Below are 27,967 nucleotides of genomic sequence, written 5' to 3' on the forward strand. Positions count from 1 at the left end.
CATTGTGCCCACAGATCACCTGTCAATCAATTTTCACCTGTCAATTGGATTTTCTGTTGCTGCAGTTTGAGTTTCTCTTTTCTCTGTTCAGTCATGGTGGAGAGAGATTGGGAGTAAGAGAGAGAGAGAGAGAGATTGGGAGTGGGAGTGAGAGAGAGAGAGAGAGAGAGCAGGCAAGCGAGGTTGGGAGTGACAGAAAGAGAGGGAGAGAGACAGGAAGTCTGAGAGAGAATTTGGGAGTGAGAGAGAGCAGGCGAGCGAGGTTGGGAGTGAGAGAGAGAGAGACTGGAAGTCTGAGAGAGAGAGAATTTAGGAGTGAGAGAGCGGGCGAGCGAGGTTGGGAGTGATAGAGAGAGAGAGACTGGAAGTCAGAGAGAGAGAATTTGGGAGTGAGAGAGAGAGCGGGCGAGCGAGGTTGGGAGTGATAGAGAGAGAGACTGGAAGTCTGAGAGAGAATTTGGGAGTGAGAGAGAGAGCGGGCGAGCAAGGTTGGGAGTGATAGAGAGAGAGAGACTGGAAGTCTGAGAGAGAATTTGGGAGTGAGAGAGAGCGGGCGAGCAAGGTTGGGAGTGAGAGAGAGAGAAAATTTGTGAGAGAGAGAGCGGGCGAGTGAGGTTGGGAGTGATAGAGAGAGAGAGAGTGGTTGGGAGTGAGAGAGAGAGAGAGGTTGGGAGTGATAGAAAGGGGGGGAGAGCAGGCAAGCGAGGTTGGGAGTGATAGAGAAAGAGAGAGAGGTAGGGAGTGATAGAGAGAGAGAGAGGGGTTGGGAGTGATGGAGAAAGAGAGAGAGGTAGGGAGTGATCGAGAGAGAGAGAGGGGTTGGGAGTGAGAGAGAGAGGTTGGGAGTGATAGAAAGGGGGGAGAGAGAGCGGGCAAGCGAGGTTGGGAGTGATAGAGAAAGAGAGAGAGAGGTAGGGAGTGATAGAGAGAGAGAGAAGTAGGGAGTGATAGAGAGAGAGAGAGAGAGAGAGCGGGCAAGCAAGGTTGGGAGTGATAGAGAAAGAGAGAGGTAGGGAGTGATAGAGAGAGAGAGAGAAGTAGGGAGTGATAGAGAGAGAGAGAGAGAGAGAGAGAGAGTGGGCAAGCGAGGTTGGGAGTGAGAGAAAGAGAGAGAGAAAAAAAACACAGACAGGATTTCCAGCTCACAGCCTGATGGTTTCTCAGGTCTCACGTGCAGATTTCCTCTTCCTGTGTTTGGGGGAAATTCACGTTTGTTTGTTTTCTTCACAACTCGTCGGTCTCCAGGGGAACCAGCTGACCTCTGACCTCGGGGCTTCTCACATGAAGGCATGTAACGTCTGAACAGATTTGCACAACACTAAAAGTTGAAATTTAATGCACTTTATTTGCTAAATATACAGGATAGAAAGAATTAACAAAAGTTTAATTGGGTCAACTCTGGCAGATGTTGACAGTTGAACTCCACTGTGAAGCCTGTCTGGTATGTTTTGCAGGTGTGTCTGTGGGTGTTTTGAAGCTTCTGGGAGCAGGAAGCAGGAATCAGCTGGTCACTGACTTCCTGTTCATTTCAAACGTGGAAACATGGAATTTCACAGAACTTCATCGAATTAAATTCAAGTTCTTGAAATTCCAATTCAATTCTGTTTCCTGTAGGTTTTTTTCAAAATTCAAATTCAGTTTCCTCAGTTGAATCGGCCCCTTTCACGTCGCCATGGTAACAGCTTCCGTTGTTGAGACACCGGTGCATCACAACTTCCTGTGGCAACTTTCTGTTTTTTGCAACTCATTGACAAACCAATCCAACCAAGACAACAAAAACAACAGAACTGTAATGGTTACTACCACTAGATACATGATGTAATAACGTTATGCAAATGAGGTGATGACCGCCAAGAGGTGACAGCAGAGGAGGAGAAACTGAAGATAAACTTTGCTTCATAACGGAAGAGGAAACTTCAGTGAAGAACTTACAGCTTTTCTGCAGGAGACAGAAAGTCTTTGTTCATGTTGGCAGGTTGTGGAGCGATTTAGAGAAGAGAGCTGGGAACAGGAAGCTGTACTGCACCTGTTTATCAACACGGAAGCTGTTACCATGACGATGTGAAAAGGACCTATTGGAATTGATGAGTTCATTCATGAGTTGACCTCACTGTATTTCCACAGGTTTTCAACATTGTCGTCTCAGCTACATGTGAACCTGTGAGCATGATGTGAACGTGATGTGAGCACGATGTGAGCACGATGTGAACGTGATGTGAGCGTGATGTGAACGTGATGTGAGCACGATGTGAACACGATGTGAACGTGATGTGAGCACGATGTGAACGTGATGTGAGCACGATGTGAACGTGATGTGAGCACGATGTGAACGTGATGTGAACACGATGTGAACACGATGTGAACGTGATGTGAACACGATGTGAACGTGATGTGAACACGATGTGAACGTGATGTGAGCACGATGTGAGCACGATGTGAACGTGATGTGAGCACGATGTGAGCACGATGTGAGCACGATGTGAACGTGATGTGAACACGATGTGAACACGATGTGAACGTGATGTGAGCACGATGTGAACGTGATGTGAGCACGATGTGAACGTGATGTGAGCACGATGTGAACACGATGTGAGCACGATGTGAACGCGATGTGAGCACGATGTGAACACGATGTGAGCACGATGTGAACGTGATGTGAACGTGATGTGAGCACGATGTGAACACGATATGAACGTGATGTGAGCGTGATGTGAGCACGATGTGAACACGATGTGAGCACGATGTGAACGTGATGTGAACGTGATGTGAGCACGATGTGAACACGATGTGAACGTGATGTGAGCACGATGTGAACACGATGTGAACGTGATGTGAACACGATGTGAGCACGATGTGAGCACGATGTGAGCACGATGTGAGCACGATGTGAACGTGATGTGAGCACGATGTGAACACGATGTGAGCACGATGTGAACGTGATGTGAACGTGATGTGAGCACGATGTGAACACGATATGAACGTGATGTGAGCGTGATGTGAGCACGATGTGAACACGATGTGAGCACGATGTGAACGTGATGTGAACGTGATGTGAGCACGATGTGAACACGATGTGAACGTGATGTGAGCACGATGTGAACACGATGTGAGCGTGATGTGAGCACGATGTGAACACGATGTGAGCACGATGTGAACGTGATGTGAGCACGATGTGAGCACGATGTGAACGCGATGTGAACACGATGTGAACGTGATGTGAGCACGATGTGAACACGATGTGAGCGTGATGTGAGCACGATGTGAACACGATGTGAGCACGATGTGAACGTGATGTGAACGTGATGTGAGCACGATGTGAACACGATGTGAACGTGATGTGAACACGATGTGAGCACGATGTGAACACGATGTGAGCACGATGTGAACGTGATGTGAACGTGATGTGAGCACGATGTGAACACGATGTGAACGTGATGTGAGCACGATGTGAGCACGATGTGAACACGATGTGAACGTGATGTGAGCACGATGTGAGCACGATGTGAACACGATGTGAGCACGATGTGAACACGATGGGAACACACCTCACCCCGGGCCGGTCCACCATGCAGCAGACTGAGCTGAGGCAGCAGGAGGAGGAACAGCTGCTGAGCTGCAGCACCGAGGCTGCTGGGAGGAAATGAACAGCCTCGGGGGGGGGGGGGTTGGTATGACTCATAGTTCCCACCCTGCTCTCCCTCGTTAGGCCAAATAAAGACTCCACAGACCCCCCACCCCCACCCCCCAACCACCACTACATACACACACACACACACACACACCGCTCCTGCCCAGCGCTGCACAGCCTCACTCTGCTCTGTTTCTATGTGTGAAGCCAGAGGGCAGACTACAGAGGGTGGACAAAATAACAGAAACACATAGCAATATTTCAACAAAGGCTTTACAGTTTCATCACCAACCTGCTGCAGCAGCTGAGTCTCCATGATGGAGGAACACTGTAGAACTGTGTGTTAGTTAATAAAGTGTAAATGTGTCTGAAGCAGCTAGAAACAGAGAGCAGCTGAGTCAGCTTGTTGTGGTGTGGCTGTAGATCCATTCAGTAACGTTCTCAGTAAAAGTGAATAGTGTGATATGGTGGATTTGTTTCCAAATGTAGGTTACTGTGACACAGTAAACTGTCTTACTGTGTAATTACATAAAATAAATCTTTATCTGCCTCTATGCACTTATCTCCTGTCGGACTGGATCTTAGCTTTATGGCTCTTACTCTCGTTCTTCTCTCCTGACTAGATCCTTGCTGGTGTTGTATTAAAATCTCATGTGTAAGTCGCTTTGGATAAAAGCGTCTGCCAAATGGGAAATTGTAAATTGTAAAAGAGACTCATCAGACTAGATTACTTGCTCTGCTCAGGGCTTCAGGTTTTCTTCTCTTAACACCAATTTTTGAGTCTTTATGCATTCATGGTTTCTGAATGGCAATTCTGCCATAAATACCAGACTTTTGAAGCTCACAACATACAGTATTTTTTTGAAACTGTGTCACAGAGGTGTTCTGTTCTGTGGTCATTTTACTGAACTGTGAACTTACTGTGAACTTCCACTCACCACCACTTCCTCTTTGCCATTGCAGTTGGTCTGTGTTTAGCATGTTCCCATGACTTTACAGACTGTCCTCCTCGCCACATTAAATAAGTTTGGAATTCAGACACTGACTATTTGGCTGCTTTGGAGCACAGTTAGCTCATGTTGCTTTGAAAACTCACATATTAAAGTGTGATAAATCTGACATACTGATACTTGTCATTCAGGTTAATATGACCGGCCTGTGTAGCTGCTTTGTTGTTGCAGTTTAGTTCATTTAAAGCTAAAGTCCTTTTTTGTGTGATGATTCTCTTATTTTGTCCCACCTACTGTATGTTTTAAGCAGCCTGCAGCTTCTGACTCATACAACACTGCTTTCACTGTCGCATATTTTTAGAACCAGACTCTGTGTGTGTGTGTGTGTGTGTTCAATGGAAGCAATAACCTTATTCATGTAGTGACCAGTACAATGTGCTTTTCATGAAATAAGGAATAAAAGGATATGAGTGTTAATACAAATAATATTAAAAGTAACAAAAAGAATAGAAAAACAGAGGTGGGGACTCGAGTCACAGTTTTCATTGCTTGAGACTTGACTTGATGCATGAAGAGAAGACTCGAGACTGGACTTGACTTGGGTTCTGATGACTTGGGACTTGACTCTGGCTTGTACTCTGATGACTTGAAAAGGTTTCTAAAGTCTTGACTTGAGATCTTGTGTTTGTGTAAATGACTCAGATTGAAAGTGATGAGATTTGTTCCAGCAGACGACTGAATTTAAATTCTGTTTTCTGAATTTGTATGGAATGATTGAATTTATTGAAGTTGAAACTGATTATAGAAATCAAACTCATGATGCTCTTACCAAGTTTGTATCCTATTAAAACCATATTGCATTGAAAAGTCCTAGATATTTAGTTTTCTTTAAGATTTGATTTGTTCTGACTTGACTTGCTGTTCTACATTTAGACTTGAGACTTGACATTAATGACATGGACTTGACTTGGTAATCTACATTTAGACTTGAGACTTGACATTAATGGACTTGACTTGGACTTGATTTGGTAATCTACATTTAGGCTTGGGTCATGTTCCAAGTCACCAGAACCCAAGTCAAGTCGAGTCTCAAGTCTTCTCTTCATGCATCAAGTCAAGTCTCAGGCAAATAAAATCGTGACTTGAGTCATGTGACTCGAGTCCCCACATCTGGTGTTATTGGTTGGAATTTTTTTGTACGGTAACTGGTACAACATGAAGTAACCACAAATAATGTGCTGTTTTCCAGTAAGCAAACTGGGCTTTTAATATAAAACTACATGGAAATTAAAAAAGTTGTAACATCTGTTGGCATTTATTTTTAGACAGGTGCATATTATGACATAGAGATTTACCTAACAAGGTGCAAATAGTGATTTTTCATGTCATTGTGACTTTCTGTTTCGGACCCACAACTCAACTTTGTAAGTGTTGAGTCTTGAGACGACTGAGACTGGACTGTACCATGTGGTGTAACTTAATATTAGTCAGGGTGTCTTGATGTTTTAATGTGGTTTCTGAAACATGATCGCTATAGTTCCACTATAAACCAGTTCTTCCTCCACTACATCCAGTATTCACTACTTGGAGACTTTATCACTACTGAGCACCAAACTGAGCTTAACGCTACTGATGAAAAAACAGACGACAGCAAACTTGGTGCAATGAGCCTTTAATTTACAACGTGCAAAAAAATCATAACTAGTTGTTGGAACACGCAAGAAATGTAGAAAAACAAAAGTGTGATTTCTAATCAGAGTTATAATACTGTTAACCTACTATAGAAAATCTTTTCTTCTAAAATATAAAATATAAAATAAAATAAAATCACTTCATTTCTGCACCACACCAGCACAAACCCAAAGAGATACCTGGACATTTTTCATTTTGGTTTGTTGTTTCTACGAAGTGCTTTTGTCAGGTTTGAAGTTTTCTAATGAGCACCACTGTGATTAGCTTCTAATGAGATTCCTGTCTTCCTGTCTTTGTGTTCCTGGTCACTTCCTGACTCTCCAGTCCGCTGAAAACCAGCTGAACCTGCATGTTGGCTCGTTAGCTTGCAGCTAGCAGCACCCATCAGTTTACAAGAGGAACGCTACTAAGGCTGGATGACAGACAGATGTAGGAGCGATTTCCTCATCCTGTAAACAGCTGCTGAGTGGAAAACAATGGGTTGAGCAAGGCACCGACACTGCCGAGGTTAGCGGTTCAATTCCCAGCGGGGCCGACCGGCCGCTTCACAGCTGGCAGCAGCAGCAGCGTCTCCAGCTCTCTTTCCCTCACCGGAACACAGATTGTCACACTCACCACTTCAGCTTTGTAAACTCTATAAACTTTTGTAAAACTATAAAAATAAAGATTAAAAATTATAATTCCTCTCGTAATATTTCCGTCCTTTAAACTCGACAGTAAACGCCTCGTCTCCACCAGATCCACTTTCTATCTGAGCTGCTGCCTGTTTGACTTGTTGTTTCCTGGCTGGATTTGTGCTCGAAAGTTAATTTCTGTCTATGTAGCTCCAATATCTGGACTGGAGACACATCGCATTTACAGTTTGTTGTTAATGAGCGTCTCTCTGGTTTGAATGATCGGATCTTCAGTGCATCTTGGGTGCGTTTACACCTGGATTCGATGTGTTTTTGTGCAATCCGATCACAGTCCGACCACACAGGATGTGTTAATGCAGGTGTAAACTGGGTTTAAACTGCATGCACTGATAGTACATTAAGGCACTTTGGATAAAAGTCTCCACAAAATGGCATCAATAATTTAAAATATCAAGGTATCTCTTACAGCGATCCTAGTCATCGGTCTGTTTCTGGACTGATGACAGGAGTCACTTCAGTCTGGCTGGAGATTTTCAGCTCCTGAGTCCACTGGGTCCTCGCTTTTAACTGGCAATGCTAATGCTGCATTCAAGTCATATCGGATTTACCGTAAATACGAGCTGCCGACTGGGAAAAACTGTTCACGTTGCCTCCCAGTGGTGATTACAACTAGGACGTGTGGGAATCTTTTGTAGGCGGAAGTGTGTCGACATGGGAGGTAAAAACTGCAATGAATCCACTGATGTTGGCAGTCCAAGATGATAAAAATCTAAATTATCAGTTATCTTCACACTAATATGATTAACTATACTTATGGAAAGTGAGCAATATCTACTGCAGTTTAAAGTAACTTAATAGCAACACAACAAAACTATTGACCTTACGATCGCCATCTTGGATGTGGGCGCTGCAACGAGTCAAAACACGTGAATGCTTGCCAGCAACAAGATGTCATCTTGTTCTTCCGCTTCCTCAGATATGACCTGAACGCAGCACAAACACAGGATGCTGCTTTGAGAAAACTGAACACCTGTTGGAAGTGTAGCGCTTTTTTTTGCTAAAACCTGAAATATTTGTAACTTCTTAAAACATGCTAAGCTGGAACGGGCAACAACGCCTCCTTTCCTTCGAAAACAGAAGCCGGTGATGAGCGGCTCCCAGTGGACTCACAGCCTCACATCAGAACACACAGTCATAAAAAACGTGTTCAAATAAATAATGTAAACAGTCTGGTTTTGGATGGCCTGGAGCGAGAATGAATCTTTGATGAACAGAGTGAAAGAGCGGTGAGGCGTCATGAGCATGGAAGTGCATGGAGAGGCTGAGGGAGAGTGCAGTCTGCTCTAACTGGTACACATTACATCTTACACTGTCATTAACCTGAGGATGCTGCCTTCAGTATCTCTTCCGTTTAAACTCCACAGTAACACTGATGAATCACCGTGACTCATCTCTAATTGCAGTAAAAGCTGTTAGCTGTCCTGTTAGCTCTCTCTTCCTTCCCTGGTTAAACTCCTGCTCGCATCACATGCTTTGTGCTCTCTGTGTCTTTAAAGGGACAGGACGCCCTGAACTCACTTTTTTCAGCTGTTTCTGAACATTCATGGCAATCTTACAATGGAACAGATCCTTGTCATAATCTTGACGTTACACTGCATAATGTTTGTTTTCTGGATTTTATGTGAAAATCCTGGCTTTGTATCACCAACTAGCAGTTGAAGTGACTTTATTGGAATGCTGATGTTTTGGTGGTGAAACGTCACACATGTTGCCGCCCGTCTTTCCCTCAAAAGCCCACGTACCAAATTGCACAGCAGGCAGAGAGAGGCTAAACCTGATGGTGTCCTGTCCCTTAAAATAAAGCCTCTGTTGCCCAGGCTCATGTCTGCTGTGGATCAGTCTCTTTGCTGACGACACTCCGCTTAAGAAAGGAGGCTCAGAGCCTTTTAAACCACAGCTGGACAGGTTCTCTCAGTGAGGACGTCTCAACAAAACACTGGGACAAAACTAAATTCATTCTGGTTCCAGGCAAAACTTTGGCGGCAATTTCGACCTAGGTTTAGGTCAGAAATAAAGGATGCACCGATACATATATCCAATACCGATACCAGTATCGGATACTGAGCCAGGACTCGGGATGGGACGATCTTGCTTATCTCACGATACGCAATGTGGATTTGTGATTACTACAGCAGAATGTAGCTAATGTCGCGATTCATTTTTCTGCTCCACAATACATATTGTCACATTTTTGTAATTTTGTATCCACATTTCTAAATTATAATTTTTGAATCGTCCCATCCCTAGCCGACACCAACGGAAAATGGGGTATTAGTTAAAGAAAACGTCTCCATGTCAGACATCAAAGAACACTGACACTTTAGTTTCTGGGGAAGTTCGATCTGTGACAGAGAAAATGAATTATATCTCAATTTTTTTGTCCAGTGACAAACAGTTTAGGCGCCAATATTCAGTCAACATCAAATTGGATCATTGCTCAGTATTTGCCAATGCTTCAAGTTTCATAATCTGAAGTGGTATCAGCATTTAAGACTCTGTATCAGTGCATCCCTACAGGAAATAAAGAATTTATGTAACTGTAGAAAACCGGTCCAGACCCAAAGGTAAAATACAGCAGCTGGATAGTTACAGTGAAGCAGCCTACATGCAGCAGTTTTAACGTCTTGGACCATCAAAGAAAGTATCTTTGGCAGAAACACATTGTTTTACCTCTGATGTGGCTAGACTGACCAAAGTCAGCCGGCACAAAAAACATCTCAATTAACTTAATTCTGAAATATAATGCAGTAGTATTTTACTTTCCATAGAAATGTTTTGGGACAGTTATGACTAAAACTAGGTATTACATTGTAAGGGATGCACCGGTTCTGAAACTGCTATAGAATATTTGGTGAATATCAAGCTAAAATAGATTATCATATTAGAAAATTACCTCTATACTAAAATCCAATATATTTTTGTCCAGTAACCCCATATGAACAAATGGTCTAAGTCTTCACTCTTCAGTAAAAGCGATGGATTAGATCAATGATCGGTGTTGGCTGACACTAGGAATCTGGAACAGAGATATCGGTGCATCCCTGGATACTGTGTTCCTTCAGAGAAAATAAGGCCACAGTCCAAATGTGAAGACAAGTGCAATATCTTAAGTGTCACATTGGAGTATTTGGCATCTGAGCAACAGCAGGGCAGTTTTCACACTTCATCTGGAGAGAAACATCTCTGACTGAAGTACAATGCAGTTTCACAGAACCGGGATTCCCCGTTTTCTAATATGAGTTACTGACTTCATCATTAACACACCCACTGATGATAAGGTCAACCGCCAGATTTAAATAGCAGATAAGAGTTTTAGTTCTTCAGGCATTTCTCTGAAGCAGAGCTGCTCTGGAGGCAGACAGAATCTGATTGAGTTAAATGTCAGTGGGCGGAGCCACAGTACCTCAGAACACAAGTTCGCTAACTGACAAACTTAAATGGCAAAGAAAGAAGTCTAAATTTAAATAAAAATATAAATGGCAATGACTTCTTTCTTTCATTCTTTCATTACCATGTCATTCATGATGGTGGAAGGTCAGCAGCTAGCTAACTAGCTTACCTAGCTAGCTATAGGCTAGTTTGGCTAGTTTGAACTTGAAGGTCAGCTAGCTAACTAGCTAACCTAGATAACTTAGTATGGTAGATTGTATCGTTTCAGTTAGCAGCAGAGCGCTAGGCTTCATAATATTAGCTTCCTCCTCTCTTACCTCTTGTCTTTTTCACTGGTGTCTAATGTTACTGAGCCAGAATAACTGTGCTTCTTTGGCTCCGCCCACTGAGGTTTAACTCAACCAATCAGATTGTTTCTGCCTCTGAGAAATGTTTGCAGAACTAAAAAGCCAAAGTGCATTTAAATATGCCTCTGCTAATTATCGGTGTTCTTTCAAGAAGACTTCCGTTCAATAGCACAGACGCTCTGATTGGCTGGAGAACATCTAATCACTTTTAAATTCATTGAACACTATTTGGCATCATTTAAAACTATTTTAGGGATGTGCTTTCTGACTAAGCGAAATATAAACTGAGGATAAGTTCAGGCTGCTGATAGACATGCATGGCACTGCTGTTCCCCTTATCCACTCCTTTCCTGTGACATTCAAGCTAAATTTCTAGTTTAAAAAGGACAGTTAATCAGATCCTGTCCATTGGTAATATAGTTACATCTAACCAGCATATGGAGTGAAACTAATAAATGCTGCATTGTCACCTTCAATACAGAACTTCCAGCAAATTGATATTAACAGCGGATACTCTGCTGCCTTCAGGTGCTGTCGGGAACATTGTAATTACTAATTTTTGGACCCATGAGGAGCCCAGTAAAGTAAAGTTGTAATAATACTGGGAACGTTCCATAATTCCTACATTGCTCAGATGTGATATTTACAAGGCAGGTCTTTAGGGAAATGGCAGAGAGTATGGAAACTGTGTCAACAATTGCTGGTACAGATGTATAGCAACATTTGGCTAATGAATTACAACAAATGTTAATTACATGCCTCATGCGCATTTTCTCTTATTCATTCTGCCGCTGCAGCACAAAGAATCTGTGTGCCGCTTGATTTCTAAAACTACCACCAAAAAGCGTTTTTTTGTCACAGGGTCCACTTTGTGATTATTTCCAACCACAAGCAATTAAATGGACCCCCATGACATATTTACGACTTGTGAACTGGAAAGCAGGAGTTTACGAGGAGCACTTGAAGGCAGCATGAGCTCAATAAATACTCTGAAAGTTGAAGGTCCCTATCTACTGCAAAGCTTATGGTGAGAATGTGATGGTTTGTGGGTGCAGTGCGGCCCCATCCAGACAGATGGAGTTCAGTTTAGTTAAAGGTGCTGCGTGTTCCATTTTACCATCAATAAATTATTACCATATTAATTTGGGGAAATTAGTATAATTAACAGAAACCAACGAGACCATCGCTGAGAAGCCTGTCAGTCTGCAACGGAAGCAACAGGGCTTATGGGAAATGTAGTCTTAATGTGGAGAAACACTAGAACTAACAATACCAATCTTCTCCGACATGGACTCACTGGTTTACAGTCATTAGACCAATGTAAAAACATTAATTTGATAATGATATATTGCTGACTAAAATGCTAAATGGAGCATCTTTAACATCAAAATGCATCATGTGAGCACACTGACATCCTGCAGGTCTGATAACATTCAGTGTCAAAAGAAAAAGAAAATCTGAAGCTATGCATACTTGTTCACAATACCGTTGCTGCCGTAACACTCTCACACATGAACATTTACCGAGCATATCAGAGGTAGAGGTGCTGATCCAGGATGTCTGTGTGTTTTCCTCCAGACTGTAGTGAGTGACGGCTGGTCCTGGATCAGCACTGCTGCTCTGATAGGCTCACGTTACCTCTGCAGTCTGTATAATAATCCAATCAGTAATTATCCGGGCGGTTGCTAGGCAGAAAATGACCGGGACACAGCAAGCTACAAACACAGCCATCTGCTTACTTCATGTCTGATCCCTTATTACACAGCAGCACCTGGAGAGAAAGGAGGGAAGGAATGATGGAAGGAAGGAAGGATGGGGGGAAGGGAGGGAGAGGAATGAAAGTAGGAGGTAGGGAGGAAGGATGGAAGGGAAGGGAAAAATATAAGGGGGGAGAAAGGAGAGGAGAGAGAACGGAAGGGAGGAACGGAAGGAGAGAGGGTGGGAGAGAGAGAGAGGGAAGATGGGAGAAGAAAATGAGGTAAAATACTGAAGCAAAAATAATTTTTGTCATGTGGATCCTGCTCACATGCCTTATTATGACTTAAAGGGAAACATTATTTTCTCGAGCCGACACTCGCCTCATTGTTGGAGAAAATGTTGACTTTTTGCCCTCTGGTTTCCTTCCTTAAACGGCTCATTAGCATCGTTAGCATTCCTCATTGAAAATACCTTAATATGCACACCAACACCCAGATTACTGGAGGCAATCAGTTTAAGGTAATATTTCCATTACATCATTTACATCAGTGGTTCTCAACCTTTTTCATATCAAGGATCTTAGTCCACATTAGAGCCACAGACCCCCATTTGATGAGATTTTGTCTCTCGGACCCAAATCTGAGAATATTTTTATTGTCAGATATGATTTTGTCCAGAATCCCATGGCTGTCTGTATTGCAGGTAGAGAGAGAACAGAGAAACTATGATCAGAACAGTCATTCTTCTACATTCTCTAATTGTGTTAATTTCTTGTAAATGAAATAATGCTGAGGTTTAACACTTCATCAGTTTGCTGGGGACCCCCTGGACCCCCCTCAAGGACCCCTGGTGGTCCCGGGACCCCACATTGAGAACCACCGATTTACATGGTGCGAAGTAATGTGATTTCTCTAATAACTCAGTTTATCGCTCCTCACTTCACTACAGAAGCTGAGAGCGGCTGGTTGATCAGACTTTTTTTTTAATCCTGTTATCTCCAGATCAAAACGTATTTATCTTCACATATCAAACCGTTTTCTCCTGATCATGATTTACTGGATGAGGTTGCAGTTTCTGCCCGTGTCAGATCTTGATTAAAGTAAATGATCAATCGTGACGTCAGCTCTACTTTTCCCACACTGGCATCACCATCAGGCCGCCTGGCTCAGCAGAACCACTCATTTATTATCTGGAGATGACAAGATAATTAAACCCGATCTCAAGATAACAGGATAAAAAAACGCTGTGAGCAGCACGGCCGCTCTGGGCTTCAGCTCTGCTCTGCTCCACGCTGTTTGCTTTGTAAATCCAACATCCAGGTTTCTGCGTCTGGAGAGCAACATGCAGTTTGAAAAAACCAAAAGAAATCTGACTGAGGCTTTTACATCCCTGATGAATGGAAAGACTGAGCAGAAATCTGTTAACTGATGAAGATTATCTGATGAAGATATTTACATGACAGTTTCAATAATCAGAGTATTGCCCTGATCCGGTTAAGACTGAATTATTAACGCCAATGTAGAATGCTAACAATGCTAATAAGCTACTTGAAGGAAACTTTAAAGGAAAGTAGAGGGAAAGAGTAGAAACTTTAACTCCTCATCAACGTGACCAAAGTGGCTGGTGAAGAAAAATAGCAAACTGCAATTCCAACTCATAGTAGCTTATATAACTATATACCGTATTTCTAATACTTTATTGATCCCAGAAGGGAAATTGGCCGCTATGACGACTCAATTCCCCTTCTGGGATCAATAAAGTTTTCTATCTATCTATCTATCTAATAGTGGCCGGTAGTCAATTAAAAGCCGGGTCTCCGATAATGTCCGGGGCCGCGGTCGACACAGACAAATAAAGGCCGGCCCCAAATACAGACCGGGGAAAAAAACAACGGTGGATACCGGAAAACTCCTGGTGCCTGTTATATAATGTAACTGTAGTTTGTAGTAACGTACAAGTGCCACAAGATGGCGGTATGCCACAAGACGGCTCGGCCGGAAGTCTCCGGAGCGTGCCGTCGTCGATTACCATAATTATCGGTAATGCGTCGCAGTAACAAAAAAACGGCTACCTAACGAACCCCAACAGAAGCAGATCAGAAAACAAGGAGGCTTCGTACTAAAATATGAGCAGATATACTTATCAAACAGAGGGAATTAGAAATAAAGGCCTTTCTCTAATATATGCCTGCTTCCAATAAAGGCCTGGTACCCTCTGCAGCTGAGCTAAATAAAGGCCCGGGCCAATATTAGAGGAAATACGGTACATACTGTAGTAGCTTATATAACGTATAAAATGAATAGTTGCAGTTTGATTGGCGAGTTGCGTTCAAAACCGCTGCAAAATACCTGATAAACACACACCTGACCGCATAACGGTTCATTTTAAAAAAAATCTCTACTCCAAAGTGTTAGCATGGAGCTACTATCACTCAATATAGTGTATGCTAAAGTGTTAGCATGGAGCACCAGAGCCAGTGATCTACTGGAGGCACATGGATGATTTTGGTGTTGAAGTTCTCGTCACTTTACAGCTCAGCTGACCAATGAGACGATCTACCAGAGACTCGTGTGCAGGCCCGTTTCACACTTCCATATTCTACGCAACGTACGTACGATCTCTTGTCTTGTTACCTAACGCTTGTTAATAAAGATACCAGGTCATGCAGGTTAACGGTAACGTAGCTGGTAAAGTATTCTTCATTTCTTTCAGTCAGTCATGTTAGCGTTATATCATTTAGCTTTAATAATATATTTTACGCAACTAACGTCAATATTGTTTTGCACAGCGAAATCGTTTTCCTTTGTAGTCGTGGAGGTGATTCTCAAAAAAACAGCTTGTAGCTCTTGTCAAGCTTCGTCCTCTGTAATCAAAAACTGGTCCGCCAAAATAACGATGTGTTTTGTTGAAAAATCTGGTTGATATTTGCCTGATATCAGACAGAATTGTCAACTCGTTACACTCCATCTCCATCTTCAGTCTGACATTGCCTCCACTCTAACAGATTTCCGTGGGGGAGGGGGATTCGATTTTCTCTAACCGATCACTAGAGACCGACGTATCCGCCTGAATCTAACGTCATTTTAAGTCGACGCTGATGCGTAGCCATGACAACACCAGAGACGGGTCAGAAAGTATAGAGCATCTTTGACGACACGGAGCCAAGTAAAAACAAAGTATGACGACTTTTAATGGATTCAGAACAGCCTGGATAGCAGCGTCCATCTTGTCTATAGCGTCTCCATTGTTGTTATTACTCCTCCTTGGTTCCGGCGCACAGCTTGACAACAGCTGGAGGACGGCGTTAGCACCGATTGGCTAATCGTTATTCCCCCCGGCGCTCATTGGACCGATCATTTTTCAACCGAGAAATGTTGTTGTTTCATGTCACGATGCCAGACCAGAATCAGTCAACTGGTGGAGTGGGCGGAGTCAAAGGCGAGGTGGATATCGCAGTGAGGACGAAAACACTCAGAGTGTGTCTTCCATATTCATAAACGCCGCCATCGCTGCCGAGTTTCCCTACTGTGAAGACTTCCGTTAAGTAGAATCCGAAAGTATGAAAAGGGTCGACTGTTTCGAGCTGAGAGCTGAAAGCGGCGACGGGACTTTATAGAAACAGACGTACCGGTCTGATGGGCGCCGCAGGTCACCTGGTAGGACGTCCACAGACTGACCGCCAGCAGGAACGTCGCGATGAAGCCGAACACCTGCAACACACAGCGGGCTTCATGTTCACCTCAACATGAAAACTAATCACATCTCTCCAAACTAAATTTTACACCAAACACACTTTGACAGATTAATAAAAACAATATCAACGAGCTAAGATGGTAGTAGTGATCATAAAACCACACTGTGTTTCATGAATAGAAATAACATAGGAGCACAATACAGGACAGACAACAATAACATTTATACCATGGTCTGGGTGAATACTCGATTCTGATTGGCTGCAGGGTGTCCATTAATTCCTGATAATGGACACCTACTACGTGGTTCCAGTGAAACTGTCTGTTCACCGTTCTAAATTAATGCGCTGGCTACGTAGCATCAGCCTGTATCTAAATGAGTAACCATAGCAACAGGGACGCAGTCAAAGCCAAATTTGTATGTTCGTGAAAATCTTGATATTGATTTGGGGACAGTGACATGGCTGATAGCTAGCTAGTCTTGTTGTTAAACATACTGTCAAATTATATTTACTGTTTGTTATTGACTTTGAATGTTGCTAGCATAACGTTAGCTTTCTGGCTCCTAGCTGAGCCAAAGGGTTCTATGAGCTGAGCGGACTAGAAATAGAAATATCTCCTGCTGCCAAGTCCTATCTAAGGTTCGTCCTATTTACTGGAGCAGTGAACAACGTTTCTATTGCATAAGAACCTTATGGGACGGTAATGATTGTTCCAGGTATTAGTCAAACCCTCAGGTGTTACCAGGGAAACTGAGTTATGGCTTGAGAAAAACTTTAGATTTTGATTACAAAACGCATGAAAATATAAATTAATGGTCCTAATTTTTTTTTCTTTGGCAAGTGACCATGGTATCAGGAATTAGGAACTCCCCATCGTCCATTAATTCCTGATAATGGACACCTCATCGGGCATTATCCCTTACTTATCTGACGCTCTTATCCAGAACAACTCAAAAGTAACTTTCCCCAACACTGGTCAAGGGTCAGAGGTCACAGCAGCCTGACAACAGATGAAATAAATAATCTTGATGATAGAGGAGTGCTGGGTGGGGAAATGAGAGAAAGAAGAGCTAAAAGAGAGAGGAGGAAGGATCGTTTTTTTGTTTGATGAAGCAAATTAAAGTAAAGGAGGACGATGTGGGAGAAGCAGATGTGGTTCAGGGAGCAGATTCACAATCAGATTTTTTCAGCCTAACAATGTTATCAGTGAAGAAGCGAATGTGAGATCGGCGACGCCCATTTCCTCCCTGATTATTCCTCCTGATGTTAGGGAGGCGGGGGGAGGAGGAGGGGGGAGGAGGGAGCCGAGGGAGGGGGAGGAGGGAGGAGGGAGGAGGGGGGAGGGGGGGGAGAGGGGGAGGCAAGGCAAGGCAATTTTATTTATATAGCACCATTCAGACACAAGGCAATTCAAAGTGCTTTGCAAGGGCATAGAAATACATTGAAAATAGGACATTAAGATGACATTTAAAGGACAGTAAAAGCAAGAAGACAAAAAGACAATAAAAACAAAAACAAGCAAATAAATAGTTAAAGATTAAAAAGAAGTTACGTATTTAATTTATTGGAAAGCTGCAGTAAACAATAATGTTTTAAGCCCTGATTTAAATGAGTTTTAGCAGACCTCAGGTGTTCAGGAAGCTTGTTCCACAGGTGGGAGCATAGAAACTAAAAGCTGCTTCACCTCGCTTAGTTCTGATCCTGGGAACACGGAGTAGACCTGTTCCCAGATGACCTGAGGGGTCTGGCTGCTTCATGACGTACGAGCAAATCAGAAATGTATTTGGGCCCGAGACCATTTAGTGCTTTATAGACTAGTAATAGGATTTTAAAGTCTATTCTTTGACACACAGGAAGCCAGTGCAGTGATTTGAGGACCGGTGTAATGTGCTCCAGGGAGGGAGGGGGAGGAGAGGGAGGAGAGGGAGGAAGGAGAGGGAGGAGGGGAACACAGGAGGAGTGACTCCTGACGGGATTTCACTCCAGGTTTGTTTCAGCTATGGAGGAGGTGGAAGAGGTCTCACTCTGCCTCTGTTTCCAGGGACCACAGACGTGAGCGGAGTCAATGAGCCAGACGTCGCTGATTCCAGACACTCACTCTCTCTCTCTCTAAGAGGCGGCTTCCAGTTTTTTAATGCAGTTTTCTGACAAGAAACAGCTGACATGAAATCATACGTATTTGAGAAGCCAAAAATTAAAAATTCATATCAAAGAGTGCGTATGTCGGATTTGGCAAGAGCGTTCAGAATTGGCCACTGGTACATTAAGGTTTATTTAGACCAAATTACACACAAGACAAAAATAACGGTAACATTTTTGTTTTGAGCAGTTTTTGGTTCACAGAACAGACTGTAGTAGTTGAACTGTGAGGCAACATGTTTACTGTTGTCTTGTCTACCTACAGAGTGATTCATCTTCTCAACCATACATTATCTTTGGTTGACATGGTTGGGACGTGCATGTTGACAGACAGAGATAAACATGATAAAAAAAAACTTTTCAGAATGACTGCCATCAGCTCTTTAACTGTTTCTGTCTCCTAACAGAAAGCAGCAGTGAACTTCTTCTTCTTCTTGACTTTGGGTTTGTTGCCGGGCCAAATCAGCCACACACACACCCTCTGATGTGGAATGTAAGATAACAGTGTGTGTGTGTGTGTGTGAGTTTAACCGCTGTGTGGTTTAATGCTGCCGCTCAGGCCGCAGCGCCGTCACATGACAGCAGACACACACACACACACACACACACACACACACACACAGATCTCAGTTCAGTCTGTCCAGTGAAAGAACAGCAGACACACTGTCACACTCCTCCTTACACTAACTTTACACACTTTCATCAGTGTTTGTCACCACAAATGTAAAGAGTGTGTGACTGTTTCTTTTTCTATAGTGACCCAAACTAACAATGTCAATGTCTGCTGTTCAGTTAAAGTAACTGAGTCAGAAAGAATCAGATCGGCTGTTGATCAGCTGATACTTTGACGTTTCTGCTCAGAGTCAGAAGTGGAAAAGTGGATTCAAATCTTCCTCATTGATGCGAATGCGATCAATGATGATGACAGTGATATGTTATTATAACTAGAAAAGCATTTCCTGAAGAAAATGCGTGTGATTGCTGTAAGCTGACGTGGCGACCATTTTGAAATGTGAATGCAGTTTCTACTGTATACAGAGGCTGAGTTACAAATATCATGGAAGTGGATGGAAGGCCATAGACAGCCATGTATTTTATAACTCATAAACTATACATGTCATCATTATGAGCTTATGAACGGTTGATCAGTATGTCGTAGTGAGCATTTTGAAATTTGAATGGAGTTTCCATTGTATACAGAGGCTGAGTTATAAATACAATGGATGTCTATGGAATTTGTTTTAATAATGAATAACTCAAAAAGTATAAGGAGTATCATTAATAAAAGTCATAGCACACATCTACAAAGAATTCAGCACGGTTTGACATATGACATAAAACTATAGGAGATACATGACAAAGATGTTTTAAAAAAACCTCTAAATCTGCAATAACTCATTAAATATGCTAATATTTACGAATTTTAGAATTCTGCACGTTTTGATATAAGAACGGTACGTGTAGCATGAACGGTTTTTGAGTTACAGGTGAGTAAACAAAATGCACGGAAAAATAATAATAAGAAGAGAATAATAAGTATGCAAGAGAACTAAAGTGTGATTTCTGACAGCAATCACACTAATTACATTTTTTAATGCTGCAAAATTGTATATATTTGGTATATTTCCATATACATATTTTTAATTTGCATTTTTTTCTGTCTCAGTATGTCAACTTATACTGTTGTTGTTTTGCAAAGCCTCATTCATAATATAACTCATATATTTTAATACTTTTCACTCTGTATTTGTAATTAATACGTTCTCTTGTTGCGTTTGTTTACTATTTGCTGTATTCTCATTTCTCTGCTGTTCTGCCTCCTGCTCCTCTCTGCGTTTCCTCTGATCTGATCTGAGCTCAGCAGAGAGAGTGAAGCGGTAAACAGGAAGTGGACCGCCTCATCATGTGTGTTCTCGCTTCCCCCCCCCCCCCCCAGATTTTCCCAGGTGCCCCGGCGGCGGCGGCGGCGTTACGTACCGAGCCGGCCACCAGCGCTGAGACGCCCCAGCTCTTCACCGCCGCCACGATGGAGGCGATGAACACCAGGACCGTCCCGACGCCGTAGTGCATGAACTCCTGCAACACAGAGATTAAGATTTAATGTAAATATCGTATCAAACATTTGAATATTGAATCCTACCGACTGGTTTTTGGCAGGTTTAAGTTCCTGTAATCCAACGATGAAAGAATCAAGCAAGTTCATGAAATATGAATTCAGAAGAGGAACAGGTTTAGCACATGGAGAAGCTGTTTTGCAGAACTCGGGACGTCCGGTTCATGTCACAGTCTGTCTCTAAGGACTTCACAGAGAGCGAGCCAAACTGGATCTAATTGATTAGCAATCAATCACAGAACAAACCGATCAGTACAGTCTGAAGCAGCATGAAACACAAGGAGACAAAACAAAGCACAACACAAAACAGACTGAACCGACCGGGACTCAAACCACCGGCTCGGGCCGATATCCAAAATGTAATATTGCGATACTGTCCCACCAAAATATCACGATATACGATATTATCATTTTTTCTGGACGGGTATTTTATTTAGTTTCTTACAAATTACATCAAATATCTAGGCTATAATTATAATAATAATTAACAGCCTACAAATTTGATCTTAACTATTCAAGCACTGGAGGAAACGACGGCCATTTGGTGTCATGTGCTCATTCCTGCTGTTTCCAGACGGGCTGATTGTGGAAAAGGGAAAACACTTGAATTAAAAAGACAAATTTTTTCACTTCAAGTATGATTTTTTTTTTTTTTTTTTTACTATCCTACCACTAGTAGATTACTACGGAAGCGTAATGCATTCACTTGAGAAAAAAGATTTGCTCTGTTTTTCTGAATTAACGAGATAATTATCTCAGAATTCTGAGAAAAGTTTTCATGAGATGAGAATGAGATATCTCAAGATCCCAACAGAAGCTCTCACTCCTACTTGAGAGCTCGATTCATGGAAGCAAACATTTCCGCCTGTTTAGTTTAATCCAGTTTTATTTGTAAAAAGCAAAATAAAACTGGATTAAACTAAAAAACAGAACAGAATGGGGTTTTTTTTCCATTAAAACTTTTCTCAGAATTCTAAGATAATTATCTCATTAATTCAGAAAAAAAAAAAAAATATTTTTTTTTTCTCAAGTGAATGCATTACGCTTCCATAGATCACAGGTTTATAAGTGGAAAAGCTTGTACAGTTGTGATCTAAGCAACACATGGTGCCGATATTCACGAAATATCGCGATATTTTATAATATCAAACATCGGCCCAAGCCTACCACTGAAAGAATGATCAAATGGGTTTGAGAGGCAGAAGAAGAAGAAGAAGAAGAAGAAGAAGAAGAAGAGGAGGAGCGTGGTTCGATGTTGACTTGACTCACCGTCAGCGCCCAGTTGATGCAGGGGATCTTACTCTGCAGCCTGAACAGGTGCATGAGGAAGAAGATGAAGAAGGCGATGAGGAACCAGAGCGTCACAACGTGGAAGAACTGGAAGGCGGCCCAGCTGGGCCAGCCGCGCGCACAGTGCACACACAGGAAGGCGATGAGCAGTGCAACCTGGGAAACACACACACACACACACACACACACACACACACACACACAGCAGAAACACTTTAACAATTACACTTTATTACAATTAATTACTTTTACAATTACAAAAAAGGGGAAAAAGTAGCATACTTCTTTTGAAATATCTTTATGTATATTTCATTATATTCCTTGCATAAAAAACAATAACGGCACAGAACAATTAACTGTACAATGAACCTAAATAGTGAATTTAATACCTGCAGGAAGTTTGTGTAAAATTAGCAATTTGTATAAAATTCTGAGCAGATTATTTCCTGTGGATATTGCAATGTAATACAATGTATTTAGCCGGCTTGCTCTGCTAGCTCAGCTCTGTGAATGCTGCTGGTGTTCACGTCTACACAAGCCTTATCCTCACAAGATTTTTTAAAAAGTTTATATCTTCATTTTTTTCTAAATAAATAAACTTCTAAAATAACCCTTAAATTTAGTTGTCGTCTTCACGGAAATGAATTAAATGCTGAGACATGTACAGTATATTTTATGTATATAAAAATTCTTACACCCTTAAAATCAAGAGGGCTTCGCGACCCCCCCCCCCGTGGAGCTTTGGCGCCCCCTAGTGGGGGTCAGGACCCCCAGGTTGGGAACCTGGTTGCTTTAAAGGACAACACCGCTGTTCTTTAAAAAGTTATTCGCTCCTTTTCCTCCTCCTTTGGTTCTTGTCCTTTTTCGAGTCTTTTCATCTTACGCTCCGCTCTGCTTCGTCCTCAGAAACATTTCACTGTCACTTCTGCAGCTTTTGATTCAGCGGGACAGCAGCTCAGTTCAAGCTAGGTCTGACACCGTGAAGTTTGGAATTTAAAAATCTAATTAGCCGACATACAGTACAGCATGAATTGCAAAATGATTGGTGGAAATGTAAACTAGATGTAGAAAAAAGTAATTGGACTGTAATTAAATAACACCGGCGTTCTACTTTAAAGTAGTTAACAATTCTCTCCAATCTGGCATTTTTCCAAAGGCTTTGAAAACGTCATTAAGCCGCTCCTAAAGAAGAGCAGTCTTGATGCTACTGTACTGAATAACTATCGACCGATATCAACCTTACCGTTTTTAGGTAAAGTTATTGAAAAAGTTGTTCACCAACAACTTAGTAACTTTTTAATGCTGAACAATTGCTTCAAATCAGGATTTCGGCCCCATCACAGCACTGAGACTGCACTCATAAAGGTACTAAATGACATTCGCCTGAACAATGACTCAGGCAAAGTCTCTGTTTTAGTACTGTTGGATCTTAGTGCTGCCTTTGACACTGTGGACCATACAATTCTATTACAAAGATTAGAAAACTGGGTGGGACTCTCTGGAACTGTCCTTAAGTGGTTCAAGTCATATCTTCATGACAGAAAGTACTTTGTCTCCATTGGAAACCGTGTGTCTGAGCAGATGGCCATGACCTGCGGGGTTCCACAGGGGTCCATTTTGGGACCTCTCCTGTTCAATCTCTATATGCTTCCGTTAGGCCAAATCCTACAAAATAATAAAGTAGCCTACCATAATTATGCAGATGACATGCAAATCTACATATCACTTTCACCAGGTGACTATGGACCTGTTGAAACTCTGTGTCACTGCGTCGAACAAATCAATGACTGGATGCGGCAAAATTTTCTCCAACTAAACAGAGATAAGACCGAGATAATTGTCTTTGGAGCACAGAAAGAAAGACAGAATGTCTGCTCTCACCTTGACTCCCTCATAACTAAGAGTCAAGCCAGAAATCTTGGCGTTATCCTGGACTCAGATTTAAATTTCAATAGCCACATCAAATCGGTAACTTCGTCAGCTTACTACCATCTAAAAAATATTGCAAGAGTCAGAGGACTAATGTCCAAACAAGACCTAGAAAGGCTTACCCACGCCTTTATTTCCAGTAGATTGGATTACTGCAATTGTCTGTTCACAGGGCTTTCAAAAAAAGCTCTTCGGCAACTCCAACTTATTCAGAACGCCGCTGCCAGGGTCCTGACGAAAACTAAGAAATACGACCACATTACACCAGTTCTAAAATCCTTACACTGGCTACCAGTCACTCAGAGAACTGATTTCAAAATCTTGCTGCTTGTCTACAAATCACCCTGTGGCTCTGGGCCCAAACACATCTCTGACATGCTTGTGCCATATGAACCTTCTAGGACCCTCAGGACATCTGGGGCCTACTGGCTGTCCCAAGAGTTAGAACAAAACACGGTGAAGCAGCGTTTTGTTATCATGCAACACAGACCTGGAATAACCTCCCAGATGATATTAGACAAGCCCCGACTCTGACCGCTTTTAAGTCAAAGCTAAAAACTTTCTTATTTTACATTGCCTACTCTACCCTGTAATGGCTAAAAACGTATCTTTTCAGCTCAGCTTTTAAATAACCTTAATTTTAACTCTTTCTGTTCAGGATCCCAACAGAGCTGACACGGTCTTGTCCAGGTAATGCTTACTTGCGCATGAGTGAACACTATATGTGGGGAGGACAGAGCTTTACCCTGTATGACTCTCATCCATCTCTGGATGGTGAGGTTTTTGACCAAGAGGAGAATCTATGATTCTCGTCTGCCTTAGGCAGTGAGATCTGACGTAAATATCAGATCAACAGTAGAATCAGGAAGGACAGGGGAAAAGAAAATTACAGAAAAACATATGGGTTCACTCACAATGTGCATCTAAAAGTGGGAGAATTTGTTGTGTTCTTTCATCTTTCTATCTCATTTGATTTGAACTGCACTAGTTTACTTTTAAGTCTTTTATCTTTTGTATCTCTTGTCTGTACTTTTACACTTTTTAATTGTAAATCTTTTACCTTTACTGTATTTTTATCACCCTGTAAAGCATTTTGAATTGCCCCAGTGTATGAAATGTGCTGTACAAATAAAGCTGCCTTGCCTTGCCTTGCCTAAAGGAGCATCAAGTCGTTGTGATTTCTGTCGCCCTCTACAGGAGAACAGCAGGAACTACAACAACACTGACAGAGCAGCTGGCCTCTCTTACGCCGCTTTTCCACCACATGGTACCGACAGATTTTATTTCAGAAGAGGCTGAAGGCAGCGAGACAGCAGAAGCTCTCTGGCTGCTCAAGGCCACACAAGAGGGTAAGCTAGCCTGGTAGCTAACGTTAGCATATATGTCCCGTGTCGCGCAATGATGACGATTCTCTCTGACCAATCAGTAGTCTGCAGTGTTTTCACGTCACCTTTTGGTTTCGCCTCAGCTCGCTTGGAACCACGACGGAGGTACTAACAAAAAAGTACCAGGTACCAGGTGATATGGTTCCTGGTACCTGGTACTCGCCCAGTGGAAAACCGAAAAAAAGGCGAGTAGAGTCGAGTCGAGCCGGTACCATGCGCTGGAAAGCGGCATTATTGTGTGTGTATGTGTACGTATGTATTAGGGCTGAACGATTTTGAAAAAATATCTAATTGCGATTATATTGACTGATATTGCAATTGCGATATGATTTGCGATATTAGAGGGAATGATAATTTTCACATCATTATTCTCATTTCCATTGAAAAACGTATTAAAATGATTATGGTGTGATTTTTGCGGGGATCTGTACCAAACAAAGATGTTTTCTTAAGTCTGTAGAATATGATGTGTAGGCCAGGACATCTCTGCAGCACCACAATATTTACTTTAAAATGCTATTTTGACACATTTCACCTTTAACAAATATTGCACCTCCTGCCATTTTAAAATTGCAGTAGGCCATATTGTGATATCAATAACATTTCGATTAATTGTTCAGCCCTTGTGTGTATGTGTGTATCTACGTATGTATTTATGTGTGTGTGTTAGAGCATGTGAGCAGAGAGGAGCGATTTGGAATATTTCCCTGTGTATTTCCGTTCTGTTTGCCGGTTTGACGTTGACCACGCCCACTTCCACGATGTTCAAATAAGCCCCGCCCACTGACGCTTCCCGCCATAAACTTTCTGTTTCATTCAGAAATACTAGCCAACACACGGAAGCACATCACGCTCTCCATGACACTTCCCGAACGAAACTCAGGTGAAATGTGTTAGTCCATATAACACACAGGGAGGCTGCAGCACAACTTGGTAGCAGCCTTCTCCAAAACAACTGAAGTCAATGGGGACCTGTTCTTTAGAGCTCCAAAACAAAAACAGACAAACAATCACACTGTGAACAGAAAGACCTATACACCATTATTTGTTGCAGATCAGTCAGCTGTAGTTCAGATTTGCACTAAATGATGGTGTAAATATACTGTAGGTCTTTGTGGAACTCTGAAGAACTGGTCCCCACTGACTTCAGTTGTTTTGGAGAAGGCTGCTATGGAGTTGTGCTGCAGCCTCCCTGTGTGTTATATGGACAAACTTCACCTGAGTTTCACCTGGCATGAGGGGGAGGAGATGAGGACAGGATTTTCATTTTCGGGTGAACTTTTCCTTTAACAGTCATTTTTTTTTTTTTTTGGCCCTTTCTGGAACTGTAAAGAAGCGGTCTCCATTCACTCCTGTTGCCTTGGAGCGGTGCCAGCCAGCCAGCCAGCTAGCTGTGTGTTTTATTGACACACAAACAGCTGACATCACATGAGGATGAGAGGAGAGAATGACCAAACTTTTCATTTTGGGTTAACTATTCCTTTAACAAAATATATGCAAAAATCAATTAAACTAAAAAAACACAAACAACAACCATTAATTGAAGCAGTTGTCCTTAAAAGGAAACACCCTCCTGTCCCTGTCCTCATGTAACCTACATCAGCTTGACACATCCCACTCTCAGCTAACATTAGCCTTCATATTACAACATTATTTACATCCCAGACCTGCAGCCTCACGCGCTGGACTGTCCCTGCAGATAGAAAGAGACAGATCTGTTTCTGGAGGTTTTATCCTCTGTTAGATCCTGAAGGCATGCGGACCGGACCGACAGCTCACCATCTGTCCTATCTTCAGCAGTCCGGGTATGGAGCGGGTGTAGCCCAGGTTCAGGAACCCGTCCGAGCTCGTGCCCGTTGTTGTTGTTGTTGTTGTGACGACAGTGTGCGACATGATGGCTTGTAAACACCGTTACCGATGTGTGAGGTTAGAATTTAACAAGTTACACTAAACTGCAGAGCACCAGCGTCGACCAGCTCATCTGTACTAGTCTAGCTGACAAGCGTCAAGCGAGACACAGTAAGCTACGACACTTCCGGTTGCTGCTTTCAAAATAAAAGCCCCGAATAGGAACACCGCAACTTTTTGAAAAGTAATATTAGGTACAAAAGTGTAAAGAGCATAAAGAATACATTTATTTCGTGTAAAAAAAAATATAGAAACAATTAAACAAAGAATAAAATATTTTTTTTCTATAAAGTCTGAAACAGATAATGTAAGCCTAATAACTTGTCACAATGTAATAACATGTCTCTAAATGGGCCAAAAAGGAACTAAACCCATATAATAATATTATAATAGGATCTTCAGACTGATATTGTAATAATATATTTTTTTTAAATGACAACTCTCATAATGTAATAATTGATGGTTAATGTAATAAAGTATTAGATATCAGGTTTTATTACAGTTTTATGGATATAAGGGGACATTTTATTATGTTTTGACAGGTTATTACATTATCTGGCAGGAATTACATTATCAGTTGCTGCAGATATTCATATACAGGAATCTGTACTAATGAACTGATTAACTTTTATTCGTCACTCATATCCTGTACAACTGCATCATTTTCTCCTCTTCATCCAGTTGCTGCAGCAGAAAGCAGATCTGTGCCGCTTCATCTCTAAAACCGAGTCTCATCACAGGTCCAGTTTGGGATTATTCAGTCACTTGAATGTGCAACAAGTCGTATGAGCATTACACAGAGCACTTGAAGGCAGCATCGGCCACCGCTTGGTATTTTAGATTTTTGTTGTTCTGTACTCCCGATACTACGGCTTTTGTTGTATAGCTGCAAATTTCCCGCTTTTATTTTGAAGGAAAAATCATGTAACTTCTGGTCTCTTTGTGGTTCATTGAGTCCAACTTGACGCAGCTGTTTTTCAGGAGGTGGGGTTTTGGGTTTTGTCAGGAAACAGTAGCAGCAGCTCGGAGCCTCATAGAAACAGAAACAACAGGAGTGTTCAGTCATCAGTCTGCTGTCCTGCTGCAGCTCTCTGATACAGCAGCTTCAC

General features: G+C 42.1%; 1 protein-coding gene across 1 annotated transcript; it reads right to left on the reverse strand.

The window, feature by feature from the left end:
• Positions 1 to 6,242: 6,242 nt before the first annotated feature.
• cmtm7 (CKLF-like MARVEL transmembrane domain containing 7) lies at positions 6,243 to 26,925 on the reverse strand. The gene is made up of 5 exons (XM_071521661.1): positions 26,730 to 26,925; positions 21,616 to 21,792; positions 20,211 to 20,309; positions 16,029 to 16,110; positions 6,243 to 12,473 (listed from the first exon to the last, which is right to left on the reverse strand). Exons 1-5 carry the CDS (start codon positions 26,841 to 26,843, stop codon positions 12,460 to 12,462), a joined length of 486 nt encoding a protein of 161 aa, XP_071377762.1. The 5' UTR covers positions 26,844 to 26,925; the 3' UTR covers positions 6,243 to 12,459.
• Positions 26,926 to 27,967: the final 1,042 nt, after the last annotated feature.

This window comes from Centroberyx affinis, unplaced genomic scaffold, assembly GCF_046629955.1.
Source record: "Centroberyx affinis isolate AG114_WGS23_722 - 3 ecotype Tasmania unplaced genomic scaffold, CSIRO-AGI_Caff_v1 ptg000911l_1, whole genome shotgun sequence".
In the NCBI taxonomy this organism is placed as follows: domain Eukaryota; kingdom Metazoa; phylum Chordata; class Actinopteri; order Beryciformes; family Berycidae; genus Centroberyx; species Centroberyx affinis.